The sequence below is a fragment of the Melanostigma gelatinosum genome (genome assembly GCF_949748355.1).
Source record: "Melanostigma gelatinosum genome assembly, chromosome: 6".
Lineage (NCBI taxonomy): Eukaryota > Metazoa > Chordata > Actinopteri > Perciformes > Zoarcidae > Melanostigma > Melanostigma gelatinosum.
Genome location: NC_136639.1, coordinates 1,907,205 through 1,929,366, shown reverse-complemented (window position 1 = coordinate 1,929,366; position 22,162 = coordinate 1,907,205). Strand labels below are relative to the sequence as shown.

Sequence of the window (22,162 nt, the reverse complement as noted above, 5' to 3'; positions counted from 1 at the left end):
AAACAAACAAAGTGCAGATTACATACTTTTATTTACAAATTCAAAATGATGGAGGGAGGAATAAATAAAGAAAAACAGAACAGAACAGTCTCCCTCATGGCCCCCCCTTGTGTTTCTTGTACATGTCCTCCTTCCACTCCTCCACAGTTTTGTTGCCGACAGACGCACAGTACGCGACACCAAAAGAGCGAGTGTGTCCTGTAGCCAGTGTTTTCGGCTGGCCACACTTTGTGCATGTGTACTGTGTCGTCGGCCGGCGGGGTTTGGGCAGCGGCTCCTGCCCTGCTGCAGCAGCCTCGGCCGCCTTCCTCTTCCTATATGCCGTGGACCTGGGCATGGGTGGTCCAGGAAGAGGAGGGTGACCGGCAGGGACAGGAGCGGGGAAGACACCCGGGAGCGTTGCGGGTGGAGGAGGAGGAGGGGGAAGGCCAATGGAGGACGGGCCGGGCTGCTCATCGGGGACATTGAAGGGGAAGGGCTGTCCTTGTCCCACCTGAACAGAGGACAGCCCTTTAGCTGGAGGGAGAGGGAGGATGGCAATAGCTGCTACAGGGACGACGCCAGTTCCCTGCAGCAGCACATCCCTCCCTCTTTCCTTCTGCCGCCAAGAGAACCTGGGAGACAAACGCAGATTGTTCTTAGGCTCTTCATCAAATGATAAATCTCAGATTACAACCCATCAAAACTTTAAAGCTTCATGTTGAACACTTACCACTGGGTCAGGGTCCTCTGATTCAGCTCAAATAGCTGGATCTCTGTCTGAGCCATCAGCCTCAGGCTGGCCAGCACTCCCTCTCTGATGGCCACGTAGTCCGTGAGGATGAGGGACCACCGAGTCCTCGTCAACCCACGGACCCGCGTAGCCACTGGGTGGAGCTGGCAGAGCCGGCTGCAAACGGCCTCGACCAGGCGACTGGCGCTGGGCCAGTTTGCAGGGCTGGAGTTCGGTCCGAGAAGGCAGCTGAAACAGTCATGGAGAGCAAAGTGTGGGTTGATATACAGCAGATATTTACAAGAGGATACATTCATATTTGAAAAAAATCGTACCGTTGGAGACTCTCCTTGCCAGGACAGGAGGTGTTCTTCCCCTTCGCTGCCTTGAACCGCCCCTTAGGTTGCCTCTCCCGGTATCTGGGAGGGTAGACAACTCGCTGTTTGTCCTGCTCTGGCAAGCGATTCCAGAGCAGGATGAGTCTGTCTACCCTACTGTCAGTAAGCCCCTGAAGGTTCCTTCCTTCCACCAGGGCCTGGGCCAGCTTCAGGACGTGCTGATACCCAGGCTGGTCATCAGGACCCTGTATATTCTCCTGAGAAGAAACAAGAAAGGAAGAGGAGGAGAAACGAGTCAGTAAGCACAGAGCGATGCGCTGTGAAATATTCTATCGTCACTGTTATCATCATCGTCATCAGTATCGGTAGCGAACTTACCTCAGGGGCCTCAGGAGGGGCATCCTGGTCAGGGGCGGCTGGACCGGATGGCTCAGACGATGCGTCAGCTGGATCACCTGACCGGGCTGCTGCTGTGCTGGTGGATGGGGTATCGGCCTCGAAGATGGTGGGGTCCACATCTTCCACGATAGCCTCATCATCCTCCTCGAGCGACTCGATGGCAGCGTCAGCCTCGTCCGGAGTGTCAGGGTCCAAGCTGACGTCCTCAAGCACTCTGCCTGTCTGCTGGTACAGGTACTCTACCCCGATGAGCTCCCCTGTCATACAGCAAACGCATGTGCATTTAGTAATTGCTCTTTTTACTCTGAGTTATGATGTTGAAATAAAGTGTTTTCACATCACATACCTGTGTACTCAGCAGGCTTGGTGAAGTCCTTAACCACCTGAAGACCAAGCACTCTTTGGCTCTTCTGGTTAAGGACGTGCTTGAGGTGGCCACTGTAGGAGTACAGAGGTCCCAACTGTCCCTCACGTAGACGTGTTTATACGTGTTTTATGTTTGTTCACGTGAACGCATTACTGCTTTATATCTGTTCACTAACACTCTGCGCATTGTTATTCGGGGACTTGTTACTTGAAAAGGAACAGCAGCAGCAGTAAAACTGTATTTCACACTGTGACGATTAAACTGTAAATACGAGTGTAACGCTGTGGTCTAGCTAGCTGACGTCCATACAGCAGCATACAGCGGTGTGTTAGCGACGTTAGAGTCCAGCCAACAGCTGATAAAGCGGTTCAAACAGCACCAACGTTAGCTGGTTAACACAAAGCACAGACAAAGAGTTTAACGCTATAACTTCAGGTATTAATATTGAAGTTTCACATCGTAGGAACTATAAAGCTCAGACTGTAATGTTACAGTCTAGTGAGCATCCATCACTCAGATAAGGGCAGTAAACTAAGCGTGAGCGATGTCCGACGTTTATATGAGTTCTACTGTGTTGTACATTCATATCTAACACAAATTAGCAAGCGCTATATCAATACAATTGAATAAAATTGAAAGTATTGCACTTACTGGTAATATCTGTTTTGTTTACGTCTCAACGTAGCGAGGATCCAACATGGCGGCTCCAGATTTAGGATTAGACAGAACGCAGCCATCTGATTGGATGTCGGCTTTGAGACATTTGAGACAAACGCAGCCATCTGATTGGATGGCAAAAGCATGTATGGCCTGATTGGCTCCTGGACTTTGAGACGCATTGAGACATTTGGCACAGAGGAGAATGAGACTCCTGAAGATTGTAGTGAGTCTTGATCAGGGCTGAGCAAACCTTTTGGCTCGGCTGAGTTTTAAAATGTGACAGACGGGCCGGGCCAGTAGCAGATGAATGGAGAGTGTTTGTGTGAACTGATATAAATTACAAGTACAATTCATGACCTAAAAAGTAAAGAAAACTTACATTTAATTTCAGTGGGAACAGTGTTGTTGGGCACCTTTTTTTGTCACTGCATCAATGTTTGGTGTCAGTTTGGTTGTGTCAATTCTCAGAACAGATCTGAGGTGTTCAGTGAAAGACTGTGGTGTTTATAGCAGTTTGCTTCTTTGAAAGGATCATACAGATAATTCACTTTTTTTTATCTAACAGTATGAGAGCTCTGCTGTGTAAAGTCTTTCCTTGTCTCTCCCCCCTGTGTCACGGTGTGGGTGTATCTCACTGGCGTCAGGAAACGTATCAGAATACCCTTCTTTTATTGGTTAAACTGCATCACGTGACGTGATTTACAACGCATTGGTCGGTGTTTTTCCTGCACCGCTGAACAAGTGCCGTAAATGTTGGAAAGGAGCGTGAATAACTCCGCTGCATAAAGCAAAGCCCCGCGACCCACTGAAAACGGGTCCGCGACGAACCACCAGTTGAGAATCACTGGTCTGCAGGATGGTGACGAGCGGTGAACAGCTGTTTGTGTGGCGTGTCTTCCGTCTCTTCCTGTTTCCTTCCTCCTGCATCGCTCTGTTCTGTTCTTTAATGTAACGTTACTGGAGGACGGAGCCTCTCCCAGCTGTTCGCAGACTGTTGTGCTAGCAGGCTTGCGAGTGAGCTGTACCCAGCATGCAGTTCGGTGGGGAAATTTTGTAAATGTACAATTATTAGTGTTACAAATTGTTTATGTGTCACAGACTGTTGTGTGCTGTGGTGTTGGTCTCTGTTAAAGAGCGTTAGTTGTGGATTGTTAATAGTTGTGGTATGAAGTTATGACCATGACTAGAGTTCCCTCTCAATACATATTAGAGAACTAGCTCCGCCCACAGCACTTCCAGGTGTGAACAATACATTTAGCTTCCTGTGGAAGACAGTTGTTTCGCTACCGGTATGATGGTGTGAAGAAGAATTCATATCATACAGGAAAGAGTCTCCTTCTCTGTAAAAGTTAATCTGACATCTATCTCTGAAACACAATTTGTGGCAAATATCTGTCAGAATAGAAGTTTCTGTATTTGGGATGAGTGTGATTATTTCTTCACATTTTTGGGTTGGAACCTGTTTGTTATGAACCTGTGTTCTATGGACCAATAAAGATTAATTTGATACAACAAATTAAAATAAATAAAATACTGTAGAAATGAAAATAAAATACCATAACTGTCCATCAGCGTCCAACACGATGAAAGCAGTGAGAGCAGCACTCTGACACTTTGGTGTGTTCCAGTTATTTCAATGAAAGCTTCCAGCTTCCTGAGCCGCTCTCACAACACAAGAAGAAGAATCAACGTGTCTCTGCAGCTTTGATGAAGCCTCTGCTTCAGAAGCCTGTTCTCATCAGATGACGTGTGAATGACATGAACATGTCATGTTGCATAAACATGCCTTTCATGCTTTGAGTCATTTGTACTCCGTGTCTCTACTGACTGCAGTGTTAAAGCCCAACGTTGGTTCTGATGACCGGTGGACATGTTGGTGATGATGAGCTGTTTATAGGATGCACTGACATCAGGTCGGGACATCAGTGACCTTGATAACTACAGGCCGATCTCACATCCTCCTCAGAGTACACTTCATCAGGAGATTGTATTTGAGCAGCTACATGATGGTCTGAATACTTATGATATATTAGATAAACTCCAGTCTGGCTATCGGACCAACCAAAGCACTGAACCGCTTTATTTAAGGTGGTAAATGACGTGAGAGTTTCTTCTGATTCACACAATGTGTCTGTCCTCTTGTCATTAGACCTGAGCGCTGCATTTGATGCTGTTGATCGTGACATTTGAATGAGTGGACTTGAGGGATCGGTAGGTCTCTCTGCTCGCATCACTACACTGCTCCCCTGTGTCTCTGACAGTCGATTTCAAAGTCCTTGTACTTATCTACAAAGACTCACATGATCAAACACCTTCATTTAACAGAGACTGCCTTTCATTTTACGTCCCAACAAGAACTCTGAGATCTTCCACTGCCGTTCTTTCAGAAGGTCCTGAACTCCCACAATAGTTCTAGTGAGGTTCTTTCTGTTGTTATGGCCCTAAACTGTGGAACTCTCTCCCCTTGGATCTTAGAGCAGAAAACTCCCTTTGAAGTTTTCAAAATAAACTGAAGACCTGTCCTTTAATGTGGCCTTTGATGAGCTTTAACTTAAATCCTTGTTGATGTTTTGTTGTATTGTGGTTGGAGTGTAAGACTGGTGTGAGTCCTCCATCACCTCCAGGTTTTCACGGACGAGTGGGAGTAGGAGGCACGTGGCCGGACTCCTCCCGTCACATCAACCTGCTGCAGCTTGTTGCTGTGCAGAAGCTGCTGAACCATTTCACTCCACAGCTGAGGGGGAAGCCCGTCCTGTTGAGGTGGGACAACACCACTGTGGAGGTGAACCTCAACAGACAGGAGGTGGTCAGATCCCCGGCCCTGCACAGGGCAGCAGTGTCTGTTCTGATGTGGACAGATCATCACCTTTACTCTCTCATCCACTCATAGAGAAAACACCCAGTGTGCCCTTTGGGAGTGGACACTTCAACAGGGTTCAGAGCAGCACCTGTCCATGTTGCACCACTAGTGGTCCTACTATCTGGTCTAAACAACACAATCCAGTCTGTTGTTTGTGTTCACAGTGACATTTGATCCTGTGAACGCAGCTCAGCCTGAGACTCAGTCCAACCAGTCAGACTGCATACTGAGATGGTGACGTGAGGACGCACCCTCTCTCTGCTGAAGCACAACAAGCTGCGTCACTTCACTTCGTCTGATGGAAGTTGAAGTTGACGTGAAGCACGAAGCTCCTTCTCTACACAGACCTGCTGAGGACAGAAGAGAGCTGCACACGGATGAAGTTCATGCTGAAAGTTCAGTAAGTGGAGCTGCGATTGGTTGGAATGACGTCATTGATTGTTGTGAACGTGTGATTGTTTAAAGCTGCTTTCAAACACAAACGTCAGCTGGGAAACAAGATGGCCGCCTGTGTGAGCAGGAAGAGAGAAGCTGCTGTTAGTTTGGATGTTGAAGTCCAGATGAAGTGTTGCTTTGAATGATGATGCTGTGATGAAGAAGAGGAGTTCAGGCTGATCTGGGGTCTGTCAGGACTGTTACTGTGTGGAGCACTAGGACCCAGCAGTGACCAGAGAGCTCACCTGGGCCTTTGTTGCTGCACTGAAACACACCTGAGAGACTCTGTTTGTCTCACCTGCTGCTTTCAGTCCTTTAAGGCCACAAAGCTTCATCTTCATTTCTTCTTCTGCTTCTCAACACATTTACTCCATGTTTGATCGTGTTTGATTGTGTTTGATCGTGTTTGATCGTGTTTGATCGTGTTTGAATGTGTTTGTTTCCTTCAGTGTTCACTTTTTCTCTCGTTGATCACCAGGTTGTCGTCGACCTTTTACTAACTGATCAAACGGTGAAGTGAACAATCCGTCAAGTGAAAGCTTCCACATGTTCCCACAGTGCCCACAGTGTTCTCTATGAGGACAGCTACATGTCATGTGACTCTGCTGTGTCTGACTGACTTCTGGACTCTGAAGGGAGATCATGAGGAGGAACAGCTCAGCTCCATTTGTTGGAGGTTGATGAACAATATTTAACTTGTGAAACACTGTAAACTTATAGGACGAGCGTTTAAAATGACGTATTTTGACACGTTAACAGGGTTTAAAAGAAGGAAAAGTGAAGTTTGATTTATTACAGAAATCTGAACTTTAACAGATGTTGGAGATAAAATGAATAATTCTATAAAATAGTTAAATTAAATATTCAGTATTCTCTAAAACCTTTCACATGTTTTCTAATAATAACTAAATGTACTTGTACTAGAGTTTTGTTGTAATGTTACAGAGTATTTACAGCTAATATCTGTATTTAATTGTATTTTATTGCAGTAGAATATATTTTATTGTTCTGTATTTTAATGAGAACATCTGCTGACAGACTTTTTAACATTTTATAAAGATTTATTTTTCAAAGTGTGCACATTAATCAGCAGGTTGTAGTCGACCTTTTCTTAACTCAAGTGTCTGAGACACGTTTTCAATTTAACTTTTCTCTTCAGACTTTTCTGAGTGAAAGAGGAGCTGAGCAGCAGAGAGAATGGAAGTGGAAACAGAAGAACATTTCAAACGTTGAAGAGCTTTTCAAAGTCAGTCAAATAGAAGTGAAAAGTGACGTCATCCCCAAAGAGGCCAATAAAAAGCCAGATGAAGAGTCTTCCTCTGGTCTTCCAACAAGCCAACAGACTAAAGAGCGTTGTGAACGTCATCTCTTAGAGAGGACTCTGCAGCTCAGAGGGACAACAGCATGGAAACTGTCCCATGAGTGTCTTTAGTGTTGAGGTGAATGAGCTGTGTGTGTTTGTCATGATGAAGAGAAATAATGTTGTTGTGTTTGTGTGAAGGTGTGGACTCTGCTATGAATCAGTGTGAGGACGGAGAGGAGGGAGTCCCTCCCTCTAAAACCAGCCACACCAAAGCTCAGAGGTGAGATGACCATCTCTACCTGTCCATGACTCAAAGTCTTTCATTCACTGACTCTGTTTCTACACATGTGACCAGGACCCATCAGGGACCACACTGCCCTGGACCTGAACCTGGACCTGGACCTCAACCTGAACCTGGACCTGAACCCAGCTGTGTGTCCATGAAGAGTGATCAGTCTTTTGGTCATCTGATTGACTTCAAAGATGGACGCCACTCTGTTGATCAAAGGTGAGCTGAAAGACTGAGCTGTTGATTCTCAGAGGGATCAGCAGGACTAGTACACCTTTACCACTACAGGGACTCATCTGATCCACATCCACATATCACTTCATGGACCTTTACCTTGTGTTGGTCTCTGTGTGGACGGACACAATGTGAGCTGATCTTCATGACTGAATGATGATGATGATGTAATGTCAGTGTTTCTATCAGTCCACAGCAGCAGCGTGGAAAGTCTCCTGAACCCAGCTGTGTGTCCATGAAGTGTGATCAGTCTTTTGGTCGTGGGATTAACTTCAAAGATGGACGCCGTTCTTATGACCCAGAGTAAGTTCTTAAAACAGATGAAACAGATGACTAGCTGTTACAGATACAACTTTGGTCGTCTATCAGTCGTCTATCAGTCGGCTGCAACAACGAATCGATAAAATCGATAAAAATCGATCATTAAAAGAGTTGGCAACGAGTTTCATTATCGATTCGTTGTGTCGCGCGATTATTATGCCACTCAATAAGTCGCGGAGATGTTTTAGTATAAAAAACAAAGTTGAGTTGAGCCATTCGCGCCGCCGGTCTCGCGGGGACTATTTGTGTTCATTCGCACTGGACGCGCCGGAGAGGGGGCGTGGCTTATCGCCCTGAAAGCCGTTCAACTGTCCGCCATTAACCATGGAAAAAAGAACCTCTATTTCTGCTTAGTAGGCGTTCTGAAAGTCAGAGATATCCCGGGAAACTAAACGCCGTCATGTCTGGTTCATAACATTGTCCAGAGGAGCTCCGTGGATTTCATCGAGATGTATTCACTGTCTAGCAAGCCACACGTTGCTGTTTACTACAGCTGTAGGAACACAAAATAAACTGATTTGGCTGTGATTTAACGGCAATAAACCGACAAAAAGGGACTCCGAAATAACTACATAATGATGCCGATATGCAAAAGCGACATGGCATGGCACGGGAGCACCACGTGATGATTCAGCACCTAAAACGTAAACATGTTGGAGTCCTTGATGAGGAGGAAGGGAGTTCAACAGCAAGGTTAGTCACTACAGAATCCTACTTTAGTTCCGTTTTGAAGTGAGGAACCTAACGTCCTTCCAGCAGCTCTTCTGGTGCTGCTGTTTACTCGTTATCCAGCTTGACAAGCATGACAAGTTAGCGTTAGCTCGTTAATAACAGTAGTAAAGCAGGGCTGGTATAGTTTGCAAGACTAAAGACACGTTTTTATTCACCCGCCTTTTATTCACCCATTAATATCCGATTCATCAATTAATCGAAAAAATGATTGCAAGATGAATCGATTATTGATAATCGTTAGTTGCAGCCCTACTATCAGTTATTGTCTTTGATCTGTCATTATGATCTCATTTCTCATTATGATCATGACATGACACAATATCTGTGACGACTTGTTGTAGGTTTTACATCAGACAGGAAGTAGCATTCTGGATATAATCCTAACTCTAGTTGCAGAGGTCTGGAGACTAGAAAGACTCGGAGGAGGAAGTCTCCCCAATGGTGCTGTGGACAAAACCAAACACAGACCCTTTGTTTCAGTGATGTGGCAGATCAACAGTATTAAGTCTTGGTACATCTGACCAACAACACAATGGTAGAGTAGAAACCACACCAAATATGAAAAAGTATCACATCACATGTGATTCTAGTTGTTTCTAGTTGTAGTTGTATCTAGAGGTGGAAGGTATAGAAGGTATATAAAGTAAACCGGTATGAATTTGACCTACGATATAGTTTTTGACACGACCATGCTGCCAATGAAATAACTCTTACTGTCCAATAAAAGCAGAGATAACAATCTGTTCAGCATCTGTTTTCATTATGATCAATCTTAACAGGACACAACATCTTTAACTGATTGTTGTATTTGTGTTAATGGTACAAACACAACGTGAGCTGATTCTTCATGATTCCTCCACAGAGAGGACCAGGAGAGCTCAGAGGTTCCCAGAGGTCCGTCTGCCCAGCAGCATCAAACACACCTGGACTCCATATTCATGGTCTGTACATGTACAACTACTGTTACATCTCTTGTGTTCACAATCATCTCCATGCTGCACTCTGTAGACCAGTGGATCGTCAGTCTGTCCAACATGGATCTGATGTTTGCTTCCATGCTTTTAGTTTGTGTCATTCATAGAATGTTCTGTTCCAGCTGCTGGAGGAGAACATCGTCACTTTTGTGAAGAACGAGCTGAAGAAGATCCAGAAGGGACTGAGTTCAGATTACCCAGAATGCTTAGAGAGTCAGAGGGAGGATGAGGAGGTGCTGGACGGTGAGGATGAAGAGCAGAGGAGGAGCAGCAGAGAGGCGTTTGTGAAGATCACAATGAACTTCCTGAGGAGAATGAAGCAGGAGGAGCTGGCTGACTGTCTGCAGAGCAGTAAGAGGATTTCTCTAAAGATTCAACATGCTGGATAAATGTGACGTTTACTAACGTCTCAAGAGATGGACCAACATATATTCAGATATGTTGACATATTTGTGTAATAATTTATTCATTGATGTTCTTTGTTTTTATTCAGGAAGTCATTCAGGAGTTCCTGCTGCAGTTTGTCAGCGTGAACTCAAATCTAACCTGAAGAAGAAGTTCCAGAGTGTGTTTGAGGGGATCGCTAAAGCAGGAAACCCAACCCTTCTGAATGAGATGTACACAGAGCTCTACATCACAGAGGGAGGGACTGCAGGGGTCAATGATGAACATGAGGTCAGACAGATTGAAACAGCATCCAGGAAACCACACAGACCAGAAACAACCATCAGACAAGAAGACCTCTTTAAAGCCTCACCTGGAGGAGAGGAACCAATCAGAACAGTGATGACAAAGGGAGTGGCTGGCATTGGGAAAACAGTCTTAACACAGAAGTTCACTCTGGACTGGGCTGAAGACAAAGACCACCAGGACATACTGTTCACATTTCCATTCACCTTCAGAGAGCTGAATGTGCTGAAAGAGAAACAGTTCAGCTTGGTGCAACTTGTTCATCACTTCTTCAGTGAAACCAAAGCAGCAGGAATCTGCAGGTTTGAAGAGTTCCTGGTTCTGTTCATCTTTGACGGTCTGGATGAGTGTCGACTTCCTCTGGACTTCACCAACAATGAGGTCCTGACTGATGTTACAGAGTCCACCTCAGTGGATGTGCTGCTGACAAACCTCTTCAGGGGGAAACTGCTTCCTTCTGCTCGCCTCTGGATCACCACACGACCTGCAGCAGCCAATCAGATCCCTCCTGAGTGTGTTGGCATGGTGACAGAGGTCAGAGGGTTCACTGACCCACAGAAGGAGGAGTACTTCAGGAAGAGATTCAGAGATAAGGAGCAGGCCAGCAGGATCATCTCCCACATCAAGACCTCACGAAGCCTCCACATCATGTGCCACATCCCAGTCTTCTGCTGGATCACTGCTACAGTTCTGGAGGAGGTGTTGAAGACCAGAGAGGGAGGAGAGCTGCCCAAGACCCTGACTGAGATGTACATCCACTTCCTGGTGGTTCAGTCCAAACTGAAGATGGTCAAGTATGATGGAGGAGCTGAGACAGATCCACACTGGAGTCCAGAGAGCAGGAAGATGACTGAGTCTCTGGGGAAACTGGCTTTTGATCAGCTGCAGAAAGGCAACCTGATCTTCTATGAATCCGACCTGACAGAGTGTGGCATCGACACCAGAGCAGCCTCAGTGTACTCAGGAGTGTTCACACAGGTCTTTAGAGAGGAGAGAGGACTGTACCAGGACAAGGTCTTCTGCTTCGTCCATCTGAGTGTTCAGGAGTTTCTGGCTGCTCTTCATGTCCATCTGACCTTCATCAACTCTGGAGTCAATCTGCTGTCAGAAGAACCAACAACCTCCCGGAGGTCTAAAGTCTCTAGAGGCAAACCTGAACCAACACGTCTCTACCAGAGTGCTGTGGACAAGGCCTTACAGAGTCCAAATGGACACCTGGACTTGTTCCTCCGCTTCCTTCTGGGTCTTTCTCTGGAGACCAATCAGAGTCTCCTACGAGGTCTGCTGACACAGACAGGAAGTAGCTCACAGACCAATCAGGAAACAGTCCAGTACATCAAGAAGAAGATCAGTGAGGATGTGTCTCCAGAGAAAAGCATCAATCTGTTCCACTGTCTGAATGAACTGAATGATGGTTCTCTCGTGAAGGAGATCCAACAGTCCCTGAGTTCAGGACGTCTCTCCACAGATGAACTGTCTCCTGCTCAGTGGTCAGCTCTGGTCTTCATCTTACTGTCATCAGAAGAAGATCTGGACGTGTTTGACCTGAAGAAATACTCTGCTTCAGAGGAGGCTCTTCTGAGGCTGCTGCCAGTGGTCAAAGCCTCCAACAAAGCTCTGTAAGTACAGAGAGTTAGATTCATAGATCATAACTTAAATACGCTGCTATCTTTTCTACTTATTGTTTATTTCTTCTTCATCATTGTCTCTTCAGACTGAGTGGCTGTAACCTCTCAGAGAGAAGCTGTGAAGCTCTGTCCTCAGTTCTCAGCTCCCAGTCCTCTAGTCTGAGAGAGATGGACCTGAGTAACAACGACCTGCAGGATTCAGGAGTGAAGATGCTGTCTGGAGGACTAAAGAGTCCACATTGTACACTGGAGACTCTCAGGTGATCCTGTGAATTACTTTTCTTGGACTCAGTACTGAGTTTAAAGTTTACACACAAACAGATTGGTGATGACAGTCATAAACATAAACCTTCCAGCCCTCACAGTTCCCTCAGATCATGTGACATGTGTGTTGTTTTGTGTGTTTGCAGCCTGTCAGGCTGTCTGATCACAGAGGAAGGCTGTGCTTCTCTGGTCTCAGCTCTGAGCTCCAACCCCTCCCATCTGAGAGAGCTGGACCTGAGCTACAATCATCCAGGAGACTCAGGAGTGAAGATGCTGTCTGATGGACAGAAGGATCCTCACTGGAGACTGGAAACTCTCAGGTATGAAGAGGCCTGCTGCAGCCACAGACACTCAGTCTGATGGAGGAGGTCGAGCTGGAGACTTGTTCTCTGTCACACTGTCAGCCTGGTTAATATGACCCTGATACACCAAGCTGACCTCAAACTACCAGAGACTCATCAGACTGTTTGTGTCCCACATCAGACCATCAACACAGACAGAAGTATCAGGGAACAGTAGCCAGGATGAGCCCAACAGGGAGGGAAGGTGATGAAACTGTTGTTGTTCTGGAGCGGTGTCTTGGTTGAACGTTAGTAAAGAGGACAGTGGTGCATCCTGACACGCTGACGGCATCATGGTGGGTTGACATGAGTCAACGTCGTCACGCTGCAGGTTTGTGGGCTCATATCAAACAACAGTTGATGTTCTGATGCTCGTGTGTGTTGCCCTTTAGTCCAGACATTATTGTGAAAAGACAAACAGACAGAAACAATCTGTTTAAAGCGTCTCGATGAATCATCACAACAGGAATGTTTTGCTGTTCTGAAGGAGTTCAGCTTTACCTGGTTTGGTTTGTTTTGCACTGAGAGCCAGTTCCCTGGCTGAGAAGAGTCGACTTGTTGAAAGTACAGGTGACAGTCGGCCACAGACGCTCAGTGAAGAACCAGCAGCTGGTTGTGGACGTGGTGTGTCAGAGCCCAAAGAGGTTTATTGAGGACTGGACCAGAGTTCTAGGGGGACACAGGCAGTGCTCTGTGGCTGCAGACGGACTTGAACTGTAATATTTTCTGCAATCAGAAGAAGCTCCAGTGAAGTCACAGAGTATGAGCTGATGAACAATAAGTGCTCATGTGAAGATGAATAACAAAGCTCTGTGTGTGAGAGCGATGTAATGTCCATGTCTCCATGCTGCTCTGACCCCCCTCCTCCTTTCAGGGTGGAGCCTGCTGGAGTCCGATGGTCCAGACCAGGTCTGAGGAAGTGTAAGTGTGCTTTGAGTTTGATTCATGGAAACAAAGCATCTTCAAACTGTGACATCACTCATTCACATCTCTGATGTCATCATCAAACACATGATCGATTAATAACTGCAGCTGTGTTGTGTCTTGTTCTCTCCATCAGATTCCTGTGAACTCACACTCGACACAAACACAGTGAACAGAGAACTCAAACTGTCTGACAACAACAGGAAGGTGACATATGTGAGAGAGGTTCAGTCATATCCTGATCATCCAGACAGGTTTGACTTCTATCCTCAGCTGCTGTGTAGAACTGGTCTGACTGGTCGCTGTTACTGGGAGGTCGAGTGGAGAGAAGGAGTTCATATATCAGTGAGTTACAGAGGAATCAGCAGGAAAGGAGAGCGTGATGACTGTGTGTTTGGAGAGAATGATCAGTCCTGGAGTCTGTTGTGTGATTGTGGTCGTTACTCTGTCTATCACAATAAGACAAGAACACCCATCACCTCCTCCTCCTCCTCCTCCTCCTCTGGTAGAGTAGCAGTGTATGTGGACTGTCCTGCTGGCTCTCTGTCCTTCTACAGAGTCTCCTCTGACACACTGATCCACCTCCACACCTTCAACACCACATTCACTGAACCTCTTTATCCTGGCTTCGGGTTTGGCTTTGGCTTTGGGTTCTGGTCCAGTTCTGGTCCCTCAGTGACTCTGTGTTCTCTGGAGGAGGGAGAGTCTCCTCCTGCAGAGGAACCTTCTCTCTGCTGACCAGATGTTTCAGTGTGTACAGGATCACACACAGCTGGTGTGAGTTGGTACCAACCTGATCTCTCAGTGGTTGTAGATGCAGTTGGAGCAGGTGAGGGGTACCTGAGCTGGTCTGGACTCTGGGGGGTTGAGAGCTCTCTGGGACTTGTGGTGTTGCAGATGGATGTGTGAAAGAGCTGAGCGAGGTCCATGTAATGACCTGGAATGATGTGTTGTCTGAGAGAAGCTGTGAAACATCTTTGACTTTGTGTAGAAAACTGAACTTTGTTGTCTCGAAACATTTGTTTGCGTTCAGAAAAACCTCCGAATGTCAAACAAGAGTCTTTCTGGATCAAATGCAGCATCTGTGGAACAAGAAGCACAAGTTGTGAAGAGTTGTTTTGATTTGAACAAACTAAATTCATCTTCTTTGATCATCGTGTAACAAATGAACAAACTCTGAGAAGTGACGTTGAGATCAAAAGAAATCAAAGTTTTGGACGATTCTAGATAATAAAGCACATAAACATCACGTCAAAGCAGAAACGTCCAAATCCACCAGAACACTGTCTCACATGAAGGATCAGTTGAATGCAGCTTGGTTCTTCACGTGGTATTGTTCACTTTGACTTCATTCATCACTGACTGTGTGCTAGTTTGATGAAACTCATAGAAACAAATCAAAAGAGACAAAAGAAGTTTGAACCAAACTACTGATCAAGAACCAGCTCAGCTGTTTATTCAATGAAGATATATTATAATGCAGAATGTGTCACGATGTAACTTTTCATTCTTTGGTTTGTATTCTTACTGATCATGTGTTCATTTAATGATGATCATGTTTCACTGATCTTCATTCATGTGTTCATGTGTGATGTGTGACGAGGCTTATTGCTGATCTGAACCTTTGAGCTTTTTGACATTTTATCTTTTATTTTATTTACTTTTCACATCATCTGTTTGTGTAACCTTTAATGTTTTTATCGTACAAACCAAATAAAACTGGTTTGTATTTTGTACATTCCAACCAAAGTGCAGTGTTGCTGGTCTCTGAGGGAGTCTGCGTAGTCTCCAATATGAATATCACATGACTGATGAACAATGAGGGGGCGTGTCTTCTGTTAAAACACTTCCTGGAAGTCTCTTCGCGTGCGTCCTCGCTCATGTCTCCTCAGAGATCCCTCCTCTCTCCTCTCTCCTCTCTCCTCAGAGCAGAAATAAGAGATGAAAGACGGCCGTCAATATGGCGGCGCAGAACAACTTCCGGTTCAAGCGAGGATCGAGGAAATGACAGATAAGAGACTTGGGATGTACCCAGTGTTAGATCCTGGGGTACTTCTGGCCCGATACGGGGCTACTTACTGACTCAGCTCTCTATTAAAAGATTGTCGAGCTGGTGTTCTTGCGAGGGAACTCGCCTGGCTCTTCTAACTGCCGTTACTCCCGACGTCTACCCTGCTTCCTCCGGTCTGAGTGCACTCGGTCGAGGGGCCACCCTGACCCCGGGCGCTCCTACCAGTCGCGTCGGTTATGGCAGCTTCCCTCTTATGGATCCGTGCTCTTGGTAAATGCCAGGTTAGGTTTTAACGGCTAGGATTACTTCTTGCTAAAACCGTAAGGGGTTGTTAAGTGGATTCGGTCTCTAGGATAACCTTTCAGAACTCAGTTGTTAGACATACAATGGCTTTAACTTTTTACTGCCACGAGGAACTTTTTACTACTTGAGCAAATGAATGCACTTGAGAAATTTACTTTAAATGCAGATTAGATATTTATTGCAGGTTATATTTTAGTTAGTTTGCAAGGGTTAAAGCTACAGCTCACATAAAATGTCACTACACTTGATTCGTTACGTTAATTTTCTTCTCAGGTTATACTCATTAGTTTTAGTTGCCGAGACGGCTCGGTTGGAGCTGGATGTTCAATGGTGCGATGAAAAGGTTATTTTGGAGTTGTTAGGAGCGAAGGTCCGGCCGGACCCTCGGTCCTCCTGCTCTCGCAGCGAAGTTCGGCCAACAGTCCACAAAACTCAGTACAAAGTCTTTCTAGGGCTGCTGCGTCTTCTCCGTTGTCCAGTTGGTAAAGGCGAGCAGGGGGAGAGGTGATTCTCCGTCTTTCAATTTTTGTCCACGAATGGCGGTCTTCTTTCCGTGAACAGAGACGAAGTCCTCGGACGCGGCTGTCGAACGAGGTCCAGTGTTTCTCCATGGATGGCTCGGTCGGCGTCCCATCGTGAATTCCCCCTTTGCCGTTTGCAAGTCACTTCTTTTATCCATCATTTGGGCTGTCAGCCCCCTCCTGTTCAATACATGATCTCATCCCCCCACCCTCTGGAAAGGGTGTTGGGTTCGAACATGTCCGGACATGTCCAGGCTTCATCCTGTATCATGCCTCTATGACTCATCTCTTGCGACAGTCTTTTCCTATTTTCTGCCAAGTCATCCTGACAAAACACTTTTATCGCAGCTCCGGTTACACAGGACATTTGTTAAACACTTATTACAATTGTTAAATCACTCTACTTAGTACACATTTGCTTATAAAATGATTATTGATCTCATCCTTCATCATTATTGTGCTTTGTGTCTTTTCTTCTCAACCATCATTATTTCCCCATCCCTTGAAGCAAACACCCTGCTTACTTCCTCTTTCTCCGTACTTTCTACACTCAGACTGCACTATACTCAGATACACTTATTATTATTATCAGGTTTACATTTGTTAAATCACTCTATGTATTAAACATTTGTTATGTAACGATCATACACTTTATCTTTCGATTACACTTTAACTATTGATTTCTGAGTATATGCTTTTTATATCCTGACCTTCCCCTGATCGTGTATGCATGTTTTCGAGGCAGCTCTGTTGGGCTCAACTCTTCTTGACATCCCCTTCTTGAGGTCACAGGCTGCCTCGCCTTAGCTAGTAGGAATCTCACAGGAAGGTTTCGTCGGCCAGGTCAGTGATGACGAGCACGTCGTCCTCTGGTGAAGACGGTCCTGATGCCTGCTCCCAGCTGTCGATCACCACTAGGTGATGAAGGTTAACCTTGTTAATTCTCCATACGGCATGTACCGCATATGCATGCATCCATAACCTTCACCGGTTTATGGCGCATGCGGTTAAACTCTTTTCTTTTTCCTGTGACCCGGAGTGGTTTCTGGTCTCCGGGTCCCTGCCATGCAACGGCTAGGGTGGTCGGCAGCAGGCAGACCACACAGTCATTCTTAATTTCTCTCCATTGCAACACTTCTTTTTTCTCCGGAGAGAAATCACTTCTTGCATAACCCAACTTCCTCAGGGCTCTTCCTGCCCAGAGCCCCGTAGTGCTCCTTCTCTTGGTAACCACCCCTTTGACATTGGCCACTCTGACGTAGGGTGGTAAATCTTGTATGTTGGTGGCCATTCTTGAGTTCCTGGTTTTCTCCTAATGCGGAACTGGCTTCAGCTGCCCTACTCCTTGGATTCCTCTTTTCTTAATGGTGAGTCCTCCCCTCCCTTTGTCCTCTCCTTCCTGCGTTGTATCGACCACACAACTCACAGTTTTTTTTTTTAGGATTCTGCGGACTTCTTTTTCAGGAATCCAGAGTCGCTGCTTTTCCAGTTCCCTTTGCGTTGGAACGGTGCCTGCATATCCTAGTGTGCCATGCACTGCCTGCACCACCTCCTCCACGCTCTCTTCTGGGACTACCCTTCCTTTGGGCAATTCTTCCCACTTCTCGATCCCAACAAAGACAATTTGTGTCATCTGGACGAAACGATCCACTTCTTCGTTTCCTTGCCAGTGAATTTCTTCTCGCGTGTGGGCCTTCTGGTGCACCACTTCGAGCTCCATGCTTAGCCGTAATTCGGCTATTCTTCTCCATAGGTCTTGATGAGCCACTTTTTTACTTTTAGCGCTCTCAAACCCATTTTCCTCCCATATGGACAGGTCTTCGTTAAGGGCCTGAGCACAGTAATAACTATCAGTTATGACTCTAGCTCTTTTCACCCTTCTCTTTGCACTGCTGTTCTACTTCTCCTTTAACCGACGCCCTACTTTCTTCTTGATGTAGGTTGGTTAGGTGTTGTTGGATGGCAGCGTCCCAGGTGGTCCATCCTCTTCCGTACAGGATGACCTGATGTTGGACGTTGCCTCTGTCGTCTTTATCCAGCGTCGGCCCTCCCGATGCCGCTCTGCGTGCTCCAGCGCCGTCCTCCTCCTGGTCCTCGCTGCCGTCTGCTGCCGGGTCCTGGGTCGATGTCGCTGGCACGTCCTGCTGAGTCGTCGCCGTCTGCGGGCTGCCTCCGTCGCCATCGGGTCCTCGCTGCCGTCCGGTGGTGATTCCTTCATCAGGGCCACTGGCTCGTCCCGCTGGGTCGCCTCCGTCTGCCGGCCGGTCCCTGGAACATCTGGTCCGTTCTGCTGCACTTGCATCATAGACTTTGTCTTTGTCTTTGTTGTCTCGAGTCGCCTTCCTCCCAAAGCCTCTCGTCGCGCGTTGAGGAAGGGATGGGATCAGGCTCTGGCCCCTCTACAGGTCGGGCGAGTCTGGTCGATGCTCCCCGTCGCCTGCGGCTTCTCCTGTGCTGGCTTGTAAATACCACACACAGCTTCGATGCGTGGATGTCTCGCCATCGGACTTCTTCGTGGCTTGGGCAGCTTTACTTTCTACCCAACGCCTCACCTCAGGTCTTTTCGTACACGAACGACAGCCTCTCTTGGCTGCCGGGGTTCTTCTTTTGGACTCAACGTACTCCTTTTCCGTCGAGCCCCACGTTATGGGCGCCACGTGTTAGATCCTGGGGTACTTCTGGCCCGATACGGGGCTACTTACTGACTCAGCTCTCTATTAAAAGATTGTCGAGCTGGTGTTCTTGCGAGGGAACTCGCCTGGCTCTTCTAACTGCTGTTACTCCCGACGTCTACCCTGCTTCCTCCGGTCTGAGTGCACTCGGTCGAGGGGCCACCCTGACCCCGGGCGCTCCTACCAGTCGCGTCGGTTATGGCAGCTTCCCTCTTATGGATCCGTGCTCTTGGTAAATGCCAGGTTAGGTTTTAACGGCTAGGATTACTTCTTGCTAAAACCGTAAGGGGTTGTTAAGTGGATTCGGTCTCTAGGATAACCTTTCAGAACTCAGTTGTTAGACATACAATGGCTTTAACTTTTTACTGCCACGAGGAACTTTTTACTACTTGAGCAAATGAATGCACTTGAGAAATTTACTTTAAATGCAGATTAGATATTTATTGCAGGTTATATTTTAGTTAGTTTGCAAGGGTTAAAGCTACAGCTCACATAAAATGTCACTACACTTGATTCGTTACGTTAATTTTCTTCTCAGGTTATACTCATTAGTTTTAGTTGCCGAGACGGCTCGGTTGGAGCTGGATGTTCAATGGTGCGATGAAAAGGTTATTTTGGAGTTGTTAGGAGCGAAGGTCCGGCCGGACCCTCGGTCCTCCTGCTCTCGCAGCGAAGTTCGGCCAACAGTCCACAAAACTCAGTACAAAGTCTTTCTAGGGCTGCTGCGTCTTCTCCGTTGTCCAGTTGGTAAAGGCGAGCAGGGGGAGAGGTGATTCTCCGTCTTTCAATTTTTGTCCACGAATGGCGGTCTTCTTTCCGTGAACAGAGACGAAGTCCTCGGACGCGGCTGTCGAACGAGGTCCAGTGTTTCTCCATGGATGGCTCGGTCGGCGTCCCATCGTGAATTCCCCCTTTGCCGTTTGCAAGTCACTTCTTTTATCCATCATTTGGGCTGTCAGCCCCCTCCTGTTCAATACATGATCTCATCCCCCCACCCTCTGGAAAGGGTGTTGGGTTCGAACATGTCCGGACATGTCCAGGCTTCATCCTGTATCATGCCTCTATGACTCATCTCTTGCGACAGTCTTTTCCTATTTTCTGCCAAGTCATCCTGACAAAACACTTTTATCGCAGCTCCGGTTACACAGGACATTTGTTAAACACTTATTACAATTGTTAAATCACTCTACTTAGTACACATTTGCTTATAAAATGATTATTGATCTCATCCTTCATCATTATTGTGCTTTGTGTCTTTTCTTCTCAACCATCATTATTTCCCCATCCCTTGAAGCAAACACCCTGCTTACTTCCTCTTTCTCCGTACTTTCTACACTCAGACTGCACTATACTCAGATACACTTATTATTATTATCAGGTTTACATTTGTTAAATCACTCTATGTATTAAACATTTGTTATGTAACGATCATACACTTTATCTTTCGATTACACTTTAACTATTGATTTCTGAGTATATGCTTTTTATATCCTGACCTTCCCCTGATCGTGTATGCATGTTTTCGAGGCAGCTCTGTTGGGCTCAACTCTTCTTGACACCAGGAAGTGTTTTAACAGAAGACACGCCCCCTCATTGTTCATCTGTCATGTGATTGGACGGTGCAGCCGATCGGACTGATGAGATTTTGTTCAACATGTAAACAGTGAAGACGGATCACAGATTAAACTCTAGCTTTATATTTATGATTCAACATCTGGTTTAAATAAATGTTCATTGTAGTCGGAACAACAAAAGGACCACAAACAACTTTCTACATTTATTAGAAAGATTTGTGTTTTCATGATCTGATGTTTCCCTCAATAACTTTATTATGAATATGATTAAAGTCAGAGAGCTTTTTACATCATTGATCATCATTTCATTCAGTCACGTGAGGCGGATCATTCCTGAGTGTTTGAGTTTTATCATTTAAGAGAAACAATAATCATATTCAGAGTTATTTAATATCGACATCACAATCTGAATTTATATAAATACAGAGGCAAATAGTTCATAAATATGACAAACGCATTCTGCCGGTAGAAATCGGTCCTACGCTTATTAACAGGACACAGAACACAGTATAAATACCACAGACTGTGTATAAATACCACAGACTGTGTATAAATACTCAATGCAGTTTGTTAGAGAGGTAACAGGCTACAGTGATGACTACTGTGTTCTTTAGTTGCCCTCACATCTCATGTGATGAAGGTGCTGGAGAGGCTGGTCTTGGCCCACCTCCGTCCGCAGGTGAGATCCTCACTGGACCCTCTGCAGTTTACATACCAGCCTCATGTGGGAGAGGACGACGCCATCATCTACCTGCTGCAACGAACTCAGTCTCACCTGGATGGACCGGTGGCTCTGTGAGAATCACTTTCTTTGACTTCAGTGCATTCAACACCATCCAACCAGTGCTGCTGAGTGAGAAGCTGCGGGTGGTGGGGGTGAACGCGTCCACCGTCTCCTGGATCACTGACTACCTCACAGCAGACCACAGTTTGTCCCACTGGGCCGTGTGCTGTCTGATGGGGTGGTCAGTGATACTGGAGCCCCACAGGGAACTGTTCTGTCTCCCTTCCTGTTCACCTTGTACACCACTGACTTCCAGGACAACTCTGGGTCATGCATCTGCAGAAGTTCTCTGATGACTCTGCAGCGGTCGGGTGTGTAAGGGACGGACGGGAGGAGGAGTACAGGGCAGTAGTGGAGGACTTTGTGGAGTGGGCCGGTAGAAATCACCTGCGTCTGAACGTGACCAAGACCAGAGAGATGGTGGTCGACTTCAGGAGGAAGACGACGGCTCCACAACCGCTGAGAGTTCTGGGAGAGGATGTGGACATGGTGGAGGAGGACAAGTACCTGGTGTCTCCATCGACAGCAGACTGAACTGGAAGAACAACATCAACGCTGTGTACAAGAAGGGGAGGAGTCAACTCTTCTTCTTGAGGAAACTTGGATCCTTCAACGTGTGCAGCAGGATGTTGGAGATGTTCTACAGTCTGTTGTGGTCAGTGCACTGTACTTCTGTAGTCTGCTGGGGGAGCAGCATTGGAGCCGGAGACACCAACAGACTTAATGAACTGGTTAAGAAGGCCGGCTCCATGGACCAGGACCACCCTCTCCACCACCTCCTGCAGGGACAGACTGATCCAGATGTGATCATCAGCACCGTCATCAG

At 46.4% G+C, this 22,162-nt stretch overlaps 3 protein-coding genes across 3 annotated transcripts in view; 2 read left to right on the top strand and 1 right to left on the bottom strand.

The window, feature by feature from the left end:
* LOC306778975 (uncharacterized protein) overlaps positions 1–15,209 on the top strand; it is a 42,933-nt gene extending 27,724 nt beyond the window's left edge. The window contains exons 19-22 of the mRNA XM_079270714.1: positions 12,029–12,202; positions 12,353–12,526; positions 13,422–13,468; positions 13,608–15,209. Coding sequence (XP_079126840.1) covers positions 12,029–12,202; positions 12,353–12,526; positions 13,422–13,468; positions 13,608–14,209 — 997 coding nt within the window. The 3' untranslated portion in view covers positions 14,210–15,209. The remainder of the gene's footprint in view (positions 1–12,028; positions 12,203–12,352; positions 12,527–13,421; positions 13,469–13,607) is intronic.
* On the bottom strand, positions 95–2,553 carry LOC306778941 (uncharacterized protein; the record flags this gene model as incomplete). Its single annotated transcript, XM_079270685.1, has 6 exons — positions 95–614; positions 713–961; positions 1,048–1,307; positions 1,429–1,706; positions 1,796–1,887; positions 2,468–2,553. The coding sequence occupies 6 exons, from the start codon at positions 2,551–2,553 to the stop codon at positions 95–97; spliced, it is 1,485 nt and encodes a 494-aa protein (XP_079126811.1).
* On the top strand, positions 5,621–7,917 carry LOC306778681 (uncharacterized protein). Its single transcript, XM_079270298.1, has 4 exons — positions 5,621–5,736; positions 7,273–7,354; positions 7,430–7,582; positions 7,787–7,917. The coding sequence occupies exons 2-4, from the start codon at positions 7,287–7,289 to the stop codon at positions 7,902–7,904; spliced, it is 339 nt and encodes a 112-aa protein (XP_079126424.1). The 5' UTR covers positions 5,621–5,736; positions 7,273–7,286; the 3' UTR covers positions 7,905–7,917.
* Positions 15,210–22,162: the final 6,953 nt, after the last annotated feature.